Source organism: Hylobates moloch, unplaced genomic scaffold (assembly GCF_009828535.3).
Source record: "Hylobates moloch isolate HMO894 unplaced genomic scaffold, HMol_V3 SCAFFOLD_16, whole genome shotgun sequence".
Classification (NCBI taxonomy): domain Eukaryota; kingdom Metazoa; phylum Chordata; class Mammalia; order Primates; family Hylobatidae; genus Hylobates; species Hylobates moloch.
In genome coordinates, this window is record NW_026652291.1 from 27965281 (window position 1) to 27984508 (window position 19228).

Genomic DNA, 19228 nt, shown 5'->3' on the forward strand with positions numbered 1-19228 from the left:
TTTGTCCACTCTTCTGCCTTTTTGGGGGCTGCCTGAGGAATTGATTTCTGTCTCACATGACTTGGAGCACTGATGAGGAACCAACATATTTTGGATGAAAACAAAGGATCACTCAGTGGCTTGCTGCAGTACAGAGAACCTGCAGTACTGCAGATAGATACTAAAGTGAGGAAAAGATTATCAGCCCCTGCAATAGAAACAGGCAAAACTCTTTAATTGGGAAATTCCAAATTCAAGCCCAGAGAAGACACATTCCTGGAAAGATATGACAGGCCCCAGAATCTCTAGCTGGGCTGATTGGGAAAGATCTTCCCCTGTATGGTGCCGGTCTGTAAAGATTGGGAGAGGCCTGACTGTTTTTTCAAATGCCCAAATTCCACCGAAAAATAAAAAGGCAATATTGCTCAACCATAGGAACAAACTACTGCAGAAACCAGCCCTAAAGAAACAGATCTGTGAGTTACCTAACAAAGAATTCAAAGTAATAATCTTAAAGAGGCTCAATGAGCTACAAGACACAGAAAAACAACTAGGCTGGGCACAGTTTACAGATTACAGATTATAGGCCAGCAATTTGGGATGCTGAGGTGGGAGGATTATTTGAGCCCAGGAGTTTGAGACCAGCCTGGGCAACATAGTGAGACCCTGTCTCTATGAAAAAAAAAAGTGATGAAATCAGGAAAACAATACATGCATAAAATAATATCATAAAGAGAAACTAAGAACCAAAATTTGGAGCTGAAGAGCACAATAATTGAATTGAAACAACTCACTAGAGTGGTTCAACATTAGACTTGATCACACAGAAGAAAGAATCAGCAAACTTGAAGACCAGTTATTTGAAATTATGAAATCAGAAGAGCAAAAAGAAAATTAAGAAAAGTGAAGAAAATCTAGATGACTTACGGGATACTATCAAGTGGGTCAATATATGCCTTATGGGAATGTCAGAAGGAGAAGAGAGGCAGAGCAAGGTGCAAAGAGCTTATTTGAAGAAATAATGGCCAAAAACATCCCAGATCTGAGGAAGGAAATGGACATCCAAATTCAAGAAGCTCAGAGGACTCCAGTTTGGATGAACCCAAAGAGGACCACACAGAGACAAGTTATAATCAAACCATCAAAAGTCAAAGACAAAGAATACTGAAGGCTGCAAAGAAAAAGCAACTTTATCACACAAGGGAGTTCCCAGAAGACTATCAGTGGCTTCTCAGCAGAAACATTACAGGCCAGAAAGGAGTGCTTGATATATTCAAAGTGCTGAAAGGGGAAAGAAAAAAAAACCCTATCAACCAAGAATACTATCTCTTGCAAACCTGTGCTTCAAAAATTAAGGAGAAGCTGGGCATGGTGGCTCATATCTGTAACCCCAGCACTTTGGGAGGCCGAGGCGGGCAGATCACCTGAGGTCAGGAGTTCAAGACCAGCCTGGCCAACATGGTGAAACCCTGTCTCTGCTAAAAATACAAAAATTAGCTGGGCATGGTGGCAGGCACCTGTAATCCCAGATACTTGGGAGGCTGAGGCAGGAGAACTGCTTGAACCCAGGGAGGCAGAGGTTGCAGTGAGCTGAGATTGCACCACTGCACTTCAGCCTGGGTGACAATAGCAAAACTCCATCTCAAGAAAAAAAAAAAAAAAAGGAGAAAGAAAGAGCTTCCCAGATAAACAACAACAAAAAACCTCATCACTCCTGGACCTGCCTTACAACTAATGCTGAAGGGAATCCTTAAGTTGAAATGAAAACATGCTAGTCAACAACACAAAAGTATACAAAAATAAAAAGCTCTCTGGCAAAGGTGAATATATAGCCATATACATAATACTGTGATGGGTGGTACATAAATCATTTTTAATTGTGGTATAGGATTTTGTGGTATAGGATTTAAAGATAAAAGCTGGCCAAGTGTGATGGCTCACACCTGTAATCTCAGCACTTTGGGAGGCCAAGGCAGGAGAATTGCTTGGGCTTAGGTGTTTGAGACTAGCCTGGGCAACATAGGGAGACAACATCTCTTAAAAAAAAAAAAAAAAATTAGCTGGGCATAGTGGCACACACCTGTGGTCTCAGGTACTTGGTAGTCTGATGTGAGAGGATCACTTGAGCCTGGAAAGTTGAGGATGCAGTGAGCCATGATCATGTTACTGCACTCTAACCTGGGTGACAGAGCGAGACCCTGTCTCATAAATAGATAAATAAAATGTATATAAAATGTAAATATAGAAATAATAAAATGTATAAAATAAAATTATAAATATCAATAAGTATAAATATTAATAAAAATTAAAAACAGGCTTGGCACAGTGGCTTACGCCTGTAATCCAGCACTTTGGGAGGCTGAGGCAGGCAGATCGCTTGATTCCAGAAGTTCGAGACCAACCTAGGCAATGTGGTAAAACCCTGTCTCTACTAGAAATAACAAAAATTAGCCAAGTATGGTGGTATGTGCCTGTAGTCCCAGCTACCTGGGAGGCTGAGGTGGGAGGATCACCTGAGCCCAGGAGATCAAGGCTGAAGTGAGCTGTGTTCACGCCACTGCACTCTAGCCTGGGCCACAGGGTGAGACCCTGTTTCAAAAATAAAAATACTAAAAAAAAAAACTATTACTATAAAACCATGCTAATGGATACAAAATATCCAAAAGATATAATTCGTGAGATAAATAACAAAAAGCAGGGGTAGGGGAAGATGAAGTAGAGTTTTTGTATATGATTGACATTATCATCTTAAAATAGGTTGTTACAACTATTTTTATGATTTGTATGCAATTTCCTGTGGTAACTACAAAGAAAATACCAACAACAAAAAGAAAATAATGTCATTACAAAAAAAATCAGTGAAATACAAAAGGCAGCAAGAGAGGAAAAGAACAAAACTGCAACACATAGAGAAAAAAACAAAATGGCAGTGATAAGTCCTTCCCTACCAGTAATTATTTTAAATGTAAAGGGATTAAACTCATCAATCAAAAGCTATCAAGTGGCTGAATGGATAAAAAACAAAAACAAAAACAAGATCCAACGTATATCTTGTCTTCAAGAGACTCACTTTAGATGTTAGGACACACACAGGCTGAAAGTCAGAGCATAGAGAAAGATAATTCCACGTAAATGGTAACCAAAAAAGAACAGGAGTAGTCATACTTGTATCAGACAAAATAGACTTTAAGTCAAAAACTGTCATGAGAGACAAAGAATGACATGATGATGAAAAGACCAATTCACCAGGAAGATACAACAATTATATATGTACTTAACATCAGAACATCCACATATATGAGGCAAATATTGACAGAACTGAAGATATACAATTATAGTAGGAGATTTTAATACCCAACTTTCAATAATGGATAGAACAACCAGACAAAAGGTTAGTAAGGAAACAGAAGACTTGAACAACACGATACACCAATTAGAACCTAAAAGACAAGTACATAACACTCCACTCAGCAGCAGAATACACGTTCTTTTCAAGTGCACATGGAACATTTTCCAGGATAGATCACGTTAGGTCACAAAACAAGTCCTGACAAATTTAAGAAGATTCAAATCATACCAACCGTCTTTTTTTTTTTTTGACCATAATAGAATGATACTAGAAATGGCAGAAGAAAAACTAGAAAATTCACAAATATGTGGAAGTCAACACAACTCTTGAACAACCAATGGATCAAACAAGAAATCACAAGGAAAATTTGAAAATAAGTGAAAATGAAAACAACATACCAAAACTTACGGGTTGCAACAAAAGCAGTACTATGAGCAAACTTTATAGGGGTAAATGCCTACATTAAAAATAAGAAAGATCTCAAATCAACGACCTAACCTTTTATACTTCAAAGAACTACAAAAAGAACAAACTAAACCCAAAGTAAGCAAAAGGAAGCACATAATTAGATTAGAATAGAAATAAACAAAATAAGACTATAAAAACAATGGGGAAAAAAGTCAACAAAAATAAGAGCTAACAGCCCTTTCCTAAACTAACTGGTAGAGAAGAAAGAAGAATCAAGTAACAAAATCAGAAATGAAAGAGGAAACATTAAAACTGATGCCACAGGCCAGGTGTGGTGGCTCACGCCTGTAATCCCAGCCTGGGAAACAAAGCAATGCCTTGTCTCTACAAAAACAAACAAACTGATGCCATCAAAGTAAAAAGGATCTTAAGAGTAAGAGTCTACTGTGAACAATTATATGCCAACAAATTGGATAACTTCAAAGAAACAGAAAAACTCCTAGAAACATACAACCTAGAAAGACTGAATCATGAAGAAATTTTAAAAATCTGAACAGAACTATAACTAGTAAGATTGACTCAATAATAATAATAATAAACTCCCAAGAAAAGCCCCAGGCCTGATGACTTGACTGGAAAAATCTACCAAACATTTATTTTTATTTTTTATATATTTTTAGATGGAGTCTCGCTCTCTCACCCAGGCTGGAGTGCAGTGGCGCGATCTCGGCTCACTCCAGCCTCCACCGTCTCCTGCCTCGGTCTCCCGAGTAGCTGGGATTACATGCGCCTGCCATCGTGCTGGCTAATTTTTGTATTTTTCATAGAGACCAGGTTTCACCATATTGGCCAGGGTGATTTTGAACTCATGACCTCAGATGATCCGCCTGCCTTGGCTTCCCAAAGTGCTGGGATTATAGGCATGAGCCACCATACCTGGCCTTACCAAACATTTAAAGAAGAATGAATACTAATCCTTCTCAAACTCTTCCAAAAAAATTGAAGATGAAGGAACACTTCTGAACTCATTTTATGAGGCCAGCATTACCCTGATACCAAAACCAGACAAAAATAATAGAACTACAGACCAATACCCATGATGAATACAGATGCAAAATTCCTCAATAAAATATTGCCAAACTGAGTCCAATAGCCTATTAAAAGATTTATATGGCAAGTGCAATGGTTCATGCCTATTGAATTCCAACACTTTGGGAGGGCGAGGTGGGAGAATCACTTGAGCCCAGGAGTTTGAGACCAGCCTGGGCAACAACATGGTGAGATTTTGTCTCTACAAAAAAATGTAAACATTAGCTAGGCATGGTAGTGTACACCTGTAATCCCAGCTACTTGGGAAGTTGAGGTGGGTGGATTGCCTGAGCCTGGGAGGTCAAGGCTGCAGTGAGCTGTGATTGTGCCACCACACTCCAGCCTGGGTGACCAAGCAAGACTCTGTCACAGAAAAAAAGAGAAAGGATTATACACCATGACCAAGTGGGATTTATTTCTGGAATGCAACAATGATTCAACATGCAAAATCAATCAACATAATACATCACATCAACAAAATGAAGAACAGAAATCACATGATCATTTTAATTGATGCAGAAAAGGTGTTTGAGAAAATTCAACACCTTTTCATGATAAGAACACTCAGCAAACTAGGAATAGAAGGAAATTACCCCAATATAATAAAGGCTATATATGAAAGGCCCACAGGTAACATCATATTCAATGGTACAAAACTAAAAGCTTGCCGGGCATGGTGGCTCATGCCTGTAATCCCAGCACTTTGGGAGGCCGAGGCAGGTGGATCATGAGGTCAGGAGATCAAGACCATCCTGGTCTCGTCTCTACTAAAAATATAAAAAGTTAGCTGGGTGTGGTGGCAGGCACCTGTAGTCCCAGCTACTCTGGAGGCTGAGGCAGGAGAATGGTGTGAACCTGGGAGGCGGAGGTTGTAGTGAGCCGAGATCACACCACTGCACTCCAGCCTGGGCGACAAAGCGAGACTCCATCTCAAAAAAAAAAAAAAAAACAAAACTAAAAGCTTTTCCTCTAAGATCAGAAACAAGGCAAAGATGCCTACTCTTTCCACTTCTGTTTAAGTACTGGAAGTCCTAGTCAGAGCAATTAGGCAAGAAAAACAAAAGACATCAAAATTGGAAAGCAAGAAATGGTCTCTGTTCACAGATGACATGTTTTGTTTGTTTGTTTGTTTGTTTGTTTTGAGACAAAGTCTTGCTCTGTCACCCAGGCTGGAGTGCAATGGCATGAGCATAGCTCACTATAACCTTGAACTCCTGGGCTCAAGTGACTCTCCTGCCTCAACCTCCTGAATAGCGAGGACTACAGGTGCACACCACCACACCCAGCTAACTTTTAATTTTTTTGTAGAGACAGTGTCCTGCTGTGTTGCCCAGACTAATCTTAAACTCCTGCCTTCAAGCAATCCTCCCACTATGGCTTCCCAAAGTGCTGGGATTGCAGGCATGAGCCACTGTGCCCAGGCTGACATGATCTTACATGTAGAAAACCCTTAAGATTCCATTAAGAAAAAAACTATTAGAAATAGTAAACAAATTCAGCAAAGTTGCAGGATACAAAATCAACATACTAAAATTAGTTGCGTTTCTGTACACTAATGAACAACCTGAAAAAGAAATTATGAAAATCACATTTATAATAGCCTCCAGTACAATAACATACTTAGTAATAAACTTAACAAGGGCATGAAAGATTTCTACACTGAAAACTACAAAACATTGCTAAAAGAAATTAAGGAAGACACAAACGGAAAGACATCCCATGTTTATGGATTGGAAGACTTCGTTTTAAAATGTCCATACTACCTGAAGCCGTCTACAGATGCACTGCAATCCTTATCAAAATTCCAATGACATTTTTCATGAAGATAGAAAAAAAATCCAAAAATTGATATGGATGAAGCTTGAGGACATTACGCTAAGTGAAATTAGCCATGTACAAAAAGACAATACTGCATACTTCTACTTACATGAGGTATCTAAAGTAGTGGAACAGAAAGTAGAATGGTAGTTTCCAGCGGCTGGGGAGAGAGAAAAATTGTATAGAGTTTCAGGTTGGGTGCGGTGGCTCACGCCTATAATCCCAGCACTTTGGGAGGCAGAGGTGGGCGGATCACTTGAGGTGGGGAGTTCGAGACCAGCCTGGCCAACATGGAGAACCTCATCTCTACTAAAAACACAAACATTAGCTGGGCGTGGGGTGTGGTGGCACGCACCTGTGATCCCAGCTAGTCAGTAGGCTGAGGCAGAGAATTGCTTGAACGTGAGAGGTGGAGGTTGCAGTGAGCTGAGATTGTGCCGCTGCCCTCCAGCTCAGGCAGTGGAGGGAGACTGTCTCAAAAAAAAAGAAAAGCATATAGAGTTCCAGTTTTGCAAGATGGAAGGGTTCTAAAGAGCTGTTGCACAACTATATCTATATGTATCTATTTATCTATATCTATACCTATATATATATGTATTTTTTTTTTTTGAGATCGAGTCTTGCTGTGTTGCCTAGGCTGGAGTGCAGTAGTGGATCTCGGCTCACTACAACCTCCACCTCCTGGGTTCAAGAGATTCTCCTGCCTCAGACTCCTGAGTAGCTGAGACTACAGGTTTACACCATCATGCTGGGCTAATTTTTATATTTTTAATAGAGACGGGGTTTCACCGTGTTGGCCAGGCTGGTCTTAAACTTCTGACCTCAAGTGATCCACACGCCTTGGCCTCCCAAAGTGCTGGGATTACAGGCATCAGCCACCATGCCTAGCCACAATGTGCATATGATTAACACAACTGTACTGTGCACTTTAAAAATGGTTATGATGGTAAAGTTCATGCTGTGTGTTTGTGTGTGTGTGTGTGTGTGTGTTTTTCCTGAGACAGGGTCTTGCCCTGTCACTCAGGCTGAAGTACAGTGGCACGAGCGCAGCTCACTGCAGCCTCAAACTCCTGGGCTCAAGCAATCCTCCCACCTCAGCCTCCTGGGTAGCTGGGACTACAGGTGTGCACCACCATACCTGGCTAATTCTTGTATTTTTTGTAGAGACGAGGTCTTACATGTTGCCCAGGCTGGTCTCAAACTCCTGAGCTCAAGTGATCTGCCTGCCTTGGCCTCTCAAAGTGCTGGGATTACAGATGTGAGCCACCGTACCCAGCCTGTGTTTTTTAACCACGATTAAAAAAAAAAAATTGAGGCCGGGCATGGTGGCTCACGCTTGTAATCCCAGCACTTTGGGAGGCCGAGGCGGGCGGATCACGAGGTCAGGAGATCGAGACCACAGTGAAACCCCATCTCTACTAAAAATACAAAAAATTAGCCGGGCGTGGTGGCGGGCGCCTGTAGTCCCAGCTACTCGGAGAGGCTGAGGCAGGAGAATGGCGTGAACCCGGGAGGCGGAGCTTGCAGTGAGCCGAGAATGCGCCACTGCACTCCAGCCTGGGCGACAGAGCGAGACTCCGTCTCAAAAAAAAAAAAAAAAAAAAAATTGAAAGCTGTCTGCACAAAACATGAGGGGACTGGCCTACAATGTGTTACAGACATTACAGTATGCTGTATAATAGTGGCTGTTCACAATGGTGTCCTGAGCCAGTGAAATGATTAAATATTCAGACTGTTTAACCAGGCAAGTATAATACATGTAACAAAGTATGTTCATTTAAAACATTTTAAATTTTGGTCCCTTGAAAAGGGTTATACTTTTGTTTCTGGAAGATTAACTCAGGAGGAACATTTCATTCCCTAGTGAGGCTGGATAAATGACACACAGTTGAAATGTCTTATCTCCAAAGTACTTAAGGTGCCACCAAGCACCTTAAATGACAAAGCAGAAAACGTCAGAGATTGACAGTTAAGAAGAACTAGGCCCTCGGCCGGGCGCGGTGGCTCACGCTTGTAATCCCAGCACTTTGGGAGGCCGAGGTGGGCGGATCACGAGGTCAGGAGATCGAGACCATGGTGAAACCCCGTCTCTACTAAAAATACAAAAAAATTTAGCCAGGCGTGGTGGCGGGCGCCTGTAGTCCCAGCTACTCGGAGAGGCTGAGGCAGGAGAATGGCGTGAACCCGGGAGGCGGAGCTTGCAGTGAGCTGAGATTGCGCCACTGCACTCCAGCCTGGGCGACAGAGCGAGACTCCGTCTCAAAAAAAAAAAAAAAGAACTAGGCCGGGTGCGGTGGCTCTCGCCTGTAATCCCAGCACTTTGGGAGGCTGACTCGGGTGGATCACGAGGTCAGGAGATGGAGACCATCCTGGCTAATACGGTGAAACCCCGTTTCTACTAAAAATACAAAAAATTAGCCGGGAGTGGTGGCAGGCAACTGTAGTCCCAGCTACTTGGGAGACAGGCAGGAGAATGGCGTGAACCTGGGAGGCGGAGCTTGCAGTGAGCCAAGATCACCCCATTGCACTCTAACCTGGGCGACAAAGTGAGACTCTGTCTCAAAAAAAAAAAAAAAAAAAAAAAAAGAACTACAGTGTGTGCATGTATTTATGTACGTGTCTGTGTGTTCATTCTCCAGAGCATCATTAAATGAGAATCAAAGTTCCAGACATCTCTCAATTGGCTCCCTTAATTCAGCCACTCCTGAAGAGTTTAAGGTGGGCATCATTGGAGGTGGCCACCTTGGGAAGCAGCTGGCTGGCACACTGCTGCAGCTTGTCCCCATCCCTGCTGAAAGCCTGCGGATCTCCACTCGGAGGCCAGAGACTCTGGGTGAGGAGCAGTGTGTGGTAGAATGGGGGCTTGGTTGTGCTGTGTAGGTGTCAACAAAGCCATTTTGAAAGGGTCCTTCAAAGAGGAATCCTTACATACCGCGTGTGGAGTTCTCAGCTTGCTGGCCCTAAGAAAGGTTAGAAGCATGGCTTTCTCTCTTGTTCTTTAAAGCAACTTTTTTCTCCATGTATATGTTTTATATCCGTGTCTCCTCCCTGTGCCCTTGGTGGTGAAGTATCTTTCCGGATCTTTGATACGGGGAAGCTTTCCATACAGAGTTCAGATCTTCTAACTGAATCAGTTAGGGTCTGGTTGGGTGTTACACAGTTCCAGGCATTTGCAGTTGGCCTTATATTTTTAAAAATGACATTTACTGACCTTAAAAAAATGTTTTGTGGTCGGGTGCGGTGGCTCACACCTGTAATCCCAGCACTTTGGGAGGCCAAGGCGGGCAGATGATGAGGTCAAGAGATTGAGACCATCCTGGCCAACATAGTGAAACCCTGTCTCTGCTAAAAATACAAAAATTAGCTGGGCATGGTGGTGCGTGCCTGTAGTCCCAGCTACTCAGGAGGCTGAGGCAGGAGAATTGCTTGAACTCAGGAGGCAGAGGTTGCAGTGAGCTGAGATCACACCACTGCACTCCAGCCTGGCAACAGAATAAGACTCCGTCTCAAAAAAATAAAAAAGTTTTGTAATGATTCCATTTATGGTGATAGAAATCAGAACAATGATTTCTTCTGGGAGATAGACTGAGAAAGTCCCAAAGCAACTTTTTCTGGGGAGATGAAAATGTTCTATATCTTGAGAGAGGTATGGGTTAAATGGGTGTATGCTTTTGTCAAAACTGATCAAACTGTACACTTCATATCTGTGTTTTGCATTATATGTAAATTACACTTCAATAATAAAAAATGTAAAATAATATGCATATTGTAGAAAATTTGTCTATAAGGAAGGATACAACTACCTATAATCTACTCGGGTTATCATTTCCTTCCCGTGTTTTTTTTTCTCTAATTATATCAGTAATTGACACTGTATATAGTTGTTTGTATTCTGTTTTTTTTTACATAATGTTATCATGAGCATATTCTCATATCATTTAACATTTTTTGAAATAATGATTTGTCCACACCTGTAATCCTAGCACTTTGGGAGGCCGAGGTGGGCAGATCACCTGATGTCAGGAGTTTGAGACCAGCCTGGCCAACATGGTGAAACCCAGTCTCTACTAAAAATACAAAAATTAGCCAGGTGTGGCCGGGCGCGGTGGCTCACGCCTGTAATCCCAGCACTTTGGGAGGCCGAGGCAGTCAATCCGGGGCAACCTGCATGACCGAGATCCCCACTGCACTCAACATGGTAAAACCCCGTCTCAAAAAATAAAAAATTAGCCGGGGGGTGGCAGGATTCCAGTCAGGTGTAGTGGTGGGCGCCTGTAGTCCCAGCTACTCAGGCGACTGAGGCGGGCAAATCACTTGAACCCAGGAGGCGGAGCTTGCAGTGAGGTGAGATCGCATCATTGCACTCCAGCCTCAGCAACAGAGTGAGACTCTGTCTCAATCAATCAATCAATAAGAAATAATGATTTTAAGCCCCTCCACTTTCCCACAGTAGAAGGTTACCCCAGCAGGCTTTGAGTACACTCCCTTGCATCTCCCTAGCAGAGTATGCTTGCTGTACCTGGTGTTTGGATGCACAGACTTTGTAGTTGTGCCCAGCAGTGGCTAAGACCACTAGACACCCTACACCATTCTTCTTTTCTGTTTTCATCTCAGGATTTAAAATTTTAATTATATTAGTAAGAGATTAATGTAAAAAAAAAAGATTTTAAGGTTGTATAGTATCCCAAAGTATGGATGTACTATAATTTATGTAACTATGCCTTATTTAGTTGAACTTCCTTGTACATAATTTTCCAAATAAAGTTATTAGGTCAAAGAATTGGTACAGCTTTATTAAAATTTTTTTTTTTTTAGACTGAGTCTTGCTCTGTCACCTAGGCTGGAGTGCAGATCGTGGAGAGCATGATCTCAGCTCACTGCAACCTCTGCCTCCTGGGTTCAAGCAATTCTCCCGCCTCAGCCTCCTGAGTAGCTGGAATTACAGGCATACGCTACCACAACCAGCTAATTTTTTTTGTATTTTTAGTAGAGATGGGGTTTCACCATGTTAGCCAGGCTGGTCTCGAACTCCTGACCTCAGGTGATTTGCCTGCCTTGGCCTCTCAAAGTGCCGGGATTACAGGCGTGAGCCACTGCGCCTGGCCCTAAAATATTATTTCTATACAATAAATGGCACACAGTTAAAAGAGTACAATTTGATGTTTTGACATGTATACACCTGTGAAACCATCACAAGGTAATGAATGTATCCCATCACCCCCAAAAGTTGCCACTTGTCTTTGGTAATCCCTTTCTGTCCACTTCCCTGAAGCTCTCCACCCATGAAACCAACAATCTGATTTCTGTCACCATAGATTAGTGTGCATTTTCTAGAATTTTATATAAATGGAATCATACTGTTCGTAGTGTTTTTTTAGTCTAACTTCTTTCACACTGCATAATTTGTTTGAAATATATCCAAGTTGTTTTTTTTTTTTTTGAAACAGAGTCTCACTCTGTCGCCCATGCTGGAGTGCAGTGGTGTGATCTCGGCTCACTGCAACCTCCGTCTCCCAGGTTCAAGCGATTCTCCTGCCCCAGCATCCCAAGTAGTTGGGATTACATGTGCTCACCACCATGCCTGGCTAATTTTTTGTATTTTTAATAGAGATGGGGTTTCATCATGTTGGCCAGGCTGGTCTCCAACTCCTGACCTCAAGTGATCCTCCCACCTCAGCCTCCCAAAGTGCTGGGATTACAGGCGTGAGCCACCATGCCCAGCTGAAATATATCCAAGTTTTTAATGTATCAATATCCTTTTTTATTTCTGAGTAGTACTTCCCTGCATGATTATTCCACAGTTTATTTATTTGCTTGACTTAGGCTGTTTCCAGTTTCTGGCTATTACAAATAAAGCTGCCATGAATACATGTATATAAGTGTTCATGTGGGCAACTACTTTCATTTTTCTTGGGTAAATACCTGGCAGTGAAATGGCTAGGTCATGTGGTAGGTATATCTTTAATATTTAAAGAAACTTCTAATGTATTTTTTCAAATTGACCTCCCAAAAGGCTTTCAGGTATACTTTTTTTTACCAACATTGCATAAGAACACCCATTTCACTACACCCTGGTCAGTGCTGGGATCATTTTTAACATCACCATTTTAATATGCTTTAAATTATTTTCTTGTATTAATATGTCTTTCATTAATCACTAGAAGAGTTTTATTTTCTTAGGTTTATTACTGTGTTATATTTTTTTGAGGTGTTTCTGACCATTTTTTCTGTTGGAGTGCCCGTATTTTTCTTACTTACTTTATTTATGTATTTATGTATGTATTTATTTTGAGACAGAGTCTCACTTTGTCACCCAGGCTGGAGTGTAGTGGCATGATCTCGGCTCATTACAACCTCCCTGCCTCCCAAGCTCAAGTGATTCTCATGCCTCAGCCCCTCACATACCTGGGATTACAGGCACACACCACCATGCCCAACTAATTTTTGTATAATATTTTAGTAGAGACGGGGTTTTGCCATGTTGGCCAAGCTGGTCTCGAACTCCTGGCCTCAAGTGATCCACTTGCCTTAGCCTCCCAAAGTGCTGGGATATAGGTGTGAGCCACAGTGCCCAGGTTTATTTTTTTCTTTTTTTTTTGGTTTATAAATAGAGACAGGGTGTCACTCTAATGCCGAGGCTAGTCTTAAACTGCTAGGCTCAACCAGTCCTCCCACCTCACCTTCTGAAAGTGCGGGTATTACAGGAGTAAGTCACCACACCTGGCCATTTTTTTTTTTCCTATATTCCTGAGGAAACTAAAAAAAAATCTTACCAACTGGGCGTGGTGGCTCATGCCGGTAATCCCAGCACTTGGAGAGGCTGAGTCATGTGGATCACTTGAGTCCAGGAGTTTGAGACCAGCCTGGCCAACATGACGAAACCCCATCTCTGCTAAGGTACATACCTTTGAATCCCAGCTACAGGGGAGAAATGAGAATTGCTTGAACCCAGGAGGCAGAAGTTGCAGCGAGCCAAAATTGCACCATGCACTCCAGCCTGGATGACAGAGCAAGACTCTGTCTCAAAAAAAAAAAAAATCTTACCACTCAAGGTATATTTCTTTATCCCATCAATAGGACTAACATATGTGATATTTCAACAAAGTACATATATTCTTTGCGAAGCAATATATTTATTAGAATAAAATTATAGTTGTAAAATATCACTATGTGTTGTGTAAGGAAACAAGAATTCAAAATGCTCAACATCAGCTTCTATGCACATGAAAAGAATGAGAACACCACAAGAGAGAATGATAGATATGCCTGTTTTCTAAACTTTGTCCTGTTGTATTAGAACTGCTATAAAGATACTGTCTGAGACTGGGTAATTTATAAACAAAAGAGGTTTAATTGACTAACAGTTCTGCATGGCTGTAGAGGCCTCAGGAAACTTACAATCATGGTGGAAGGTGAAGGAGAAGCAAATACCTTCTTCACAAGGCGGGAGGAGAGAGCACACAGGGGAAAGTGCCATGTTTAAACCATCAGCTCTCATGAGAACTCCCTCACTATCATGAGAACAGCATGGGGGAAACTGCCCCCATGATCCAATCACCTCACACCAGGTCCCTCCCTCGACACGTGGGGATTACAATTCCAGATGAGATTTGGGTGGGGGCACAGAGCCAAACCAAATCATCTGTCTTTCTTCTAGGTTTATCAGTATCTAGATAACCTCAGCATTACATTTGCCATGTACTCTCAGTGGTTAACATAAGAAGTCACTCTCCAATGTCTGTTATATTCTGCTTTCCAATGACATTTATGACATACCACCAGATGTGAGTGTACACTTTAGGTTTATACTTTTGAAAATCCATATTGCCTCATGCCCATAATCCCAGCACTTTGGGAGGCTATGGCAGGGGGATCACTTAAATCCAGGAGTTGGAAACCAGCCTGGATAACATAGTGAGATCCCATCTCTAGCCAAAAAAAAAAAAAAAAATAAATAACTACCAGTGAGTGTTTTTATGCAACTACATGAGTTATCAGTCTTTCCTCATTTATAAATATCCTAATAAAATCAATTTGTATATACTTTACCGAAACTGTTAAATCTTTGCAAACTCCTCTCAGCCTCTGATTTATACCTTCCACTCTCCTAGTCTTTTCCACCACCTCAAGCCAGCAGCTTTGTAACTTTGGACAAGTCATTTAACTTCTTGACTCCTCAGTCTCCTCATCTGTAAAATGGGACTGCTACTCGTTTCTGCTTCATAAGGTCCTTGTGGGGGTTACACCTTAGAAACTGTAAGATACTTTGTACATTATCTGACACATGGTTATCCTGCAGTACATTGGAGTAAAAGGCTTCTCTCAGATTTTTTTCTTCCTAAAAGAAAGTCTGGGCAGCACACAATGGCTCATGCCTGTAATCCCAGGACTTTGGGAGGTGGAGGTGAGAGGATCACTTGAGTCCTGGGGTTTGAGGCCAGCCTAGGCAACATAATAAGACCTTGTCTCTACACAAAATAAAAAAATTAGCTGGGCATGGTCACACTCACCAGTGGTCCCAGCTACTTGGGAGGCTGAGGCAGGAGGATCCCTTGAGCTCAGTAAGTTGAGGCTATAGTAAGCTGTGATCACACCACAGGTGACAGAGCAAGACCCTGTCTTAAAAAAAAAATTGGAAAAATTCTAGCACTTGATCTAAAAGTAAGATAAAGATGAATTATAGGCCGGGTGTGGTGGCTCACGCCTGTAATCCCAGCACTTTGGGCGGACGAGATGGGTGGATCATCTGAGGTTGGGAGTTTGAGACCAGCCTGGCCAACATAGTGAAACCCCGTTTCTACTAAAAATACAAAAACTAACTGGGTGTGTGGCGCGTGCCTGTAATCTCAGCTACTCGAGCAGCTGAGGCAGGAGAATTGCTTGAACCCGGGAGGCGGAAGTTGCAGTGAGCCGAGATTACGCTAGTGTACTGCAGCCTGGGCATCAGAGTGAGACTCCGTCTCAAAAAAAAAGAAAAAAAACAAAGATGAATTATAATTTCAAGTACTACTGCTGCTTTAGTAATAGAGTTAGGGCATTGCTGCATGGCTTTTAGGTCTGTAGGAAGGAATATCTTCTGATTTATGGAGCAATAAGATGGGTTGATTTACTGAGGTAAAATAATGATCACCCTCTCCCCATAGTTGATGTTCAGGTCAAACTCCTTAGTACTGTGCCCTTCCTGTCTTCCTTTATCCCTCCCAGGTGAGCTCCAGAAGCTGGGAATCAAATGCTTTTACCATAATGCTGATCTGGTGAGTTGGGCCGACGTGATATTCCTCTGCTGCTTGCCATCTCAGCTGCCTAATATCTGCGTAGAAATTCACACCAGCCTTGAGAAGACCAGCATTGTGTACAGCTTTGTAGCTGCCATCCCATTACCCAGGTATCTTGTTAGGGTGAGAACGGAACTGGCACAACTGCTCTGTCTCCTTATCTCTGACTTCTGCCTCCCACCTCCACTGTAGCCCCTATCTCTTAGAGTTGGTCGTTTCCAGTAATAAGGAGGAAGCAGCTTTATCTGTAGAAGAACATAGTTAGCCAATCTTTTTCGTAACTTCCCTACTTACCCACAAATAGTACCCACAAACCATTTTTATTGCTGTACAAAGGTTTAAAATTGCAATAGAACATTTATCCCCATTACTTGAACACTTAAGTATTCTCCTTGTGCATCAATGAGAAGAGAAACCATCAGTCAATAACATGAAGTTACTGAAAGTATGTGACAAATATTATTTATGCACACTTAGTTTCTAGCCCAGTGCCTAGCACATAACATTCAATAAGTAAGGATTTGTAGGCCAGGCACGGTGGCTCACGCTTGTAATCCCAGCACTTTGGGAGGCCGAGGCGAGCGGATCACGAGGTCAGGAGATCGAGACCACGGTGAAACCCCGTCTCTACTAAAAATACAAAAAAATTAGCCGGGTGTGGTGGCGGGCGCCTGTAGTCCCAGCTACTTGGAGAGGCTGAGGCAGGAGAATGGCGTGAACCCGGGAGGCGGAGCTCGCAGTGAGCCGAGATTGCACCACTGCACTCCAGCCTGGGCGACAGAGTGAGACTCTGTCTCAAAAAAAAAAAAAAAAGGATTTGTTAGGTGGATGAACAGTCCAGTTAATTAGTGCTCTCAGCACAGACCCAGACCCGCAATTTTTCTCTGAGCTGTGCGGGGGAGTCTGTTGATGGGGTTGGATGTAAACACAGTGGGTTATGTGGTCATTTATTCCAGTCCTGGCATTGCACTCCCTGTCTTGGCTTTACTTCCAGGCTGAAACTACTGTTGAACCACACCAATATCTTGCGGCCTCAGTATCAGTATGGTGAAGATTCTGTCAGCGTCTGGGGGGCCAATAAGGAAGTCGTAGCTGCTCTCCAAGATCCTACGATTCTTCAAGCTACCTGTCCCTACAGTCCTGCTGGTCATGGCTCAACATATTTCTGGCATTCTTTTGAAAATTACTTTCCTGTTGGCCCATTGCTATCTTATTAAATCAATCTGTGTGTGTGTGTGTGTGTGTGTGTGTGTGTGTGTGTGTGTGTAAAAGGCACAAGGTACTGCAGGAGAGCTACTTAGGAAGAGCTAAGAAGCATGATTATTTGGACTTCTTAAGGACAAATTAAAACCAAAAGAGGAGATAGCTTATTTCAATAGGAGGATGTAATATTGGACTAAAATGGCTTTTCCCTGTTCTAATCTTGCAGTTTTCCCCAGTTCCTTCTCCATATTAGCAACAATATTCCAGAGACACTTTTTGCCATTAGCAATGTCCACATTAGTCGTATCTGTCCACCTTTGGGATGGTCAACACATGATGTGTTATAAAGGGCACAAGTAGTGCTTGTGGCTCAAGAAGGAATGTTTGCTTATCTCGTGGTTCATATTACCAATCTGTCTTGGAAAAAAGGTGGCTATTCACTGTCAGGGGTTTATTCTAGGTTCTCTGCAACTCATTTTTGGTGGTGCTAACTGGTATTTACCTTCTCATTGATGTGTAGGGGGAATAATCCTCAATATCAAGTGGTTGGAGGGAGTGTTCTATGCGGCCCTAAACATATGCACAGCAAGAAACATGGCCCACTCCCAAGTGCTGCAGCTTCTGAGTGAACTCTTCCTCTCCGTGCACTTTGAAGACTGTGGGAAAGACACAGCATCTTGCCCAAAGTTTCAATTAACAGATTTTGTCAGCAAAGCCTATGGCAAGAACTTGTGTGGGGAAAGGTAAGGGCACTGGACAGCTGGCCATTCTCATTTCTCCCAGACTCTTCTCTTAGTTAATGCTTTTCTTCTTTTATCCTTTCATGTTCTCTTTAAATATTGATAAAAATCATAGCTTTTTGTAAAGAATTTCAACTAGTAGAAAAGTAAATGCCATCCTTTGCCTTCCAAATCCCGTTTCATAGATTTCACCTCTAACAGTTTTTATATTTTTATCTGTGCATTTACAAACATTTATATTGTTATAATGTATATGCATATCTATTCCTATATATAGTATTAGACACATGGGAACTATATATTCTGCTTTTTTACTTACTGTATCACAGCTAGCATTCTATGTTAGTACAGTCATAGCCACTTCATTTATGAGCAGCTACCTAGGTGTCCACCAGACACATTTATTTCGTTAAATTTATTCACCCTGTCTCCACTTGATAGAGATGTAGTTCCTCCTCCCATCCCCAATTTTGCATTACAGGCTGCTTTGACATTCTTTTTTTTTTTTAATTTTATTTTTTGAGACAGTCTTGCTCTGTTACCCAGGCTGGAGTGCAGTGGCACGATCTCGGCTCACTGCAACCTCTGCCTCCCGGGTTTAAGTGATTCAAGTGCCTCAGCCTCGCGAGTAGCTGGGATTACAGGCGTGTGCCACCATGCCTGGCTAATTTTTGTATTTTTAGTAGATACAGGGTTTCGCCATGTTGGCCAGGCTGGTCTCCCAACTCCTGACCTCAAGTGATCCACCCGCCTTGGCCTACCAAAGTGCTGGGATTACAGATGTGAGCCAGTGCACCTGACCTGCTTTGAACATTCTTGTACTTTGCGCACTTGTACCAGTATTTCGGTGGCATATGTGAAAGAATCTCTGGGTCAAAGTTTATGCATATTTTATATTTGATAGGTGTTCCCAAATTGCTTATAAAAAAATGTGGTACTTGTTTACATTTCTACCAACAACATATGACGGTGCCACTTCTTTAATATCTGGTAACTATCAAATAAATATTTTTCATCTTTGATAATCTAATATGCAAAGATTATTGCTCTTATTACTAGTGACTTCCCTGTCACTAGATCCACTGGATGCTTTAAACTCTTTTTCTTCCTTAATTATTGAACATGCCATCCTTCTTGAAGCAGTCTCTTCTCTAGGGTGTCATGATCCCTCCCGTTCTCCTCATTTTCTTCCTGACTCCCCGGCCCCTCCCTTTGCTAGCTCCTCCTCTGCCTCACCCTTAAATCTGGGTGTTTTCAGGGCTCTATCCTAGGCCCTTTTCTTTTCATGCTATACTTCTTTTCATTCTATACTTTGTTCCTGGTGATCTTTTCCACTTTGGGGACTTAGGTTCCCATCTTTACACTGA

The 19228-nt window shown here is 42.1% G+C and overlaps 2 protein-coding genes across 3 annotated transcripts in view; one reads left to right on the forward strand and one right to left on the reverse strand.

Moving 5' to 3' along the window:
* The window catches only part of SAMD15 (sterile alpha motif domain containing 15), a 60195-nt gene that overhangs the window by 16653 nt on the left and 24314 nt on the right, over positions 1-19228 (reverse strand). The gene's annotated exons all lie outside the window — the stretch shown is intronic.
* NOXRED1 (NADP dependent oxidoreductase domain containing 1) overlaps positions 1-19228 on the forward strand; it is a 32127-nt gene that overhangs the window by 2415 nt on the left and 10484 nt on the right. Inside the window, exons 3-6 of the mRNA XM_032180477.2 lie at positions 9283-9476; positions 15848-16028; positions 16913-17064; positions 17642-17864. Coding sequence (XP_032036368.1) covers positions 9283-9476; positions 15848-16028; positions 16913-17064; positions 17642-17864 — 750 coding nt within the window. The remainder of the gene's footprint in view (positions 1-9282; positions 9477-15847; positions 16029-16912; positions 17065-17641; positions 17865-19228) is intronic.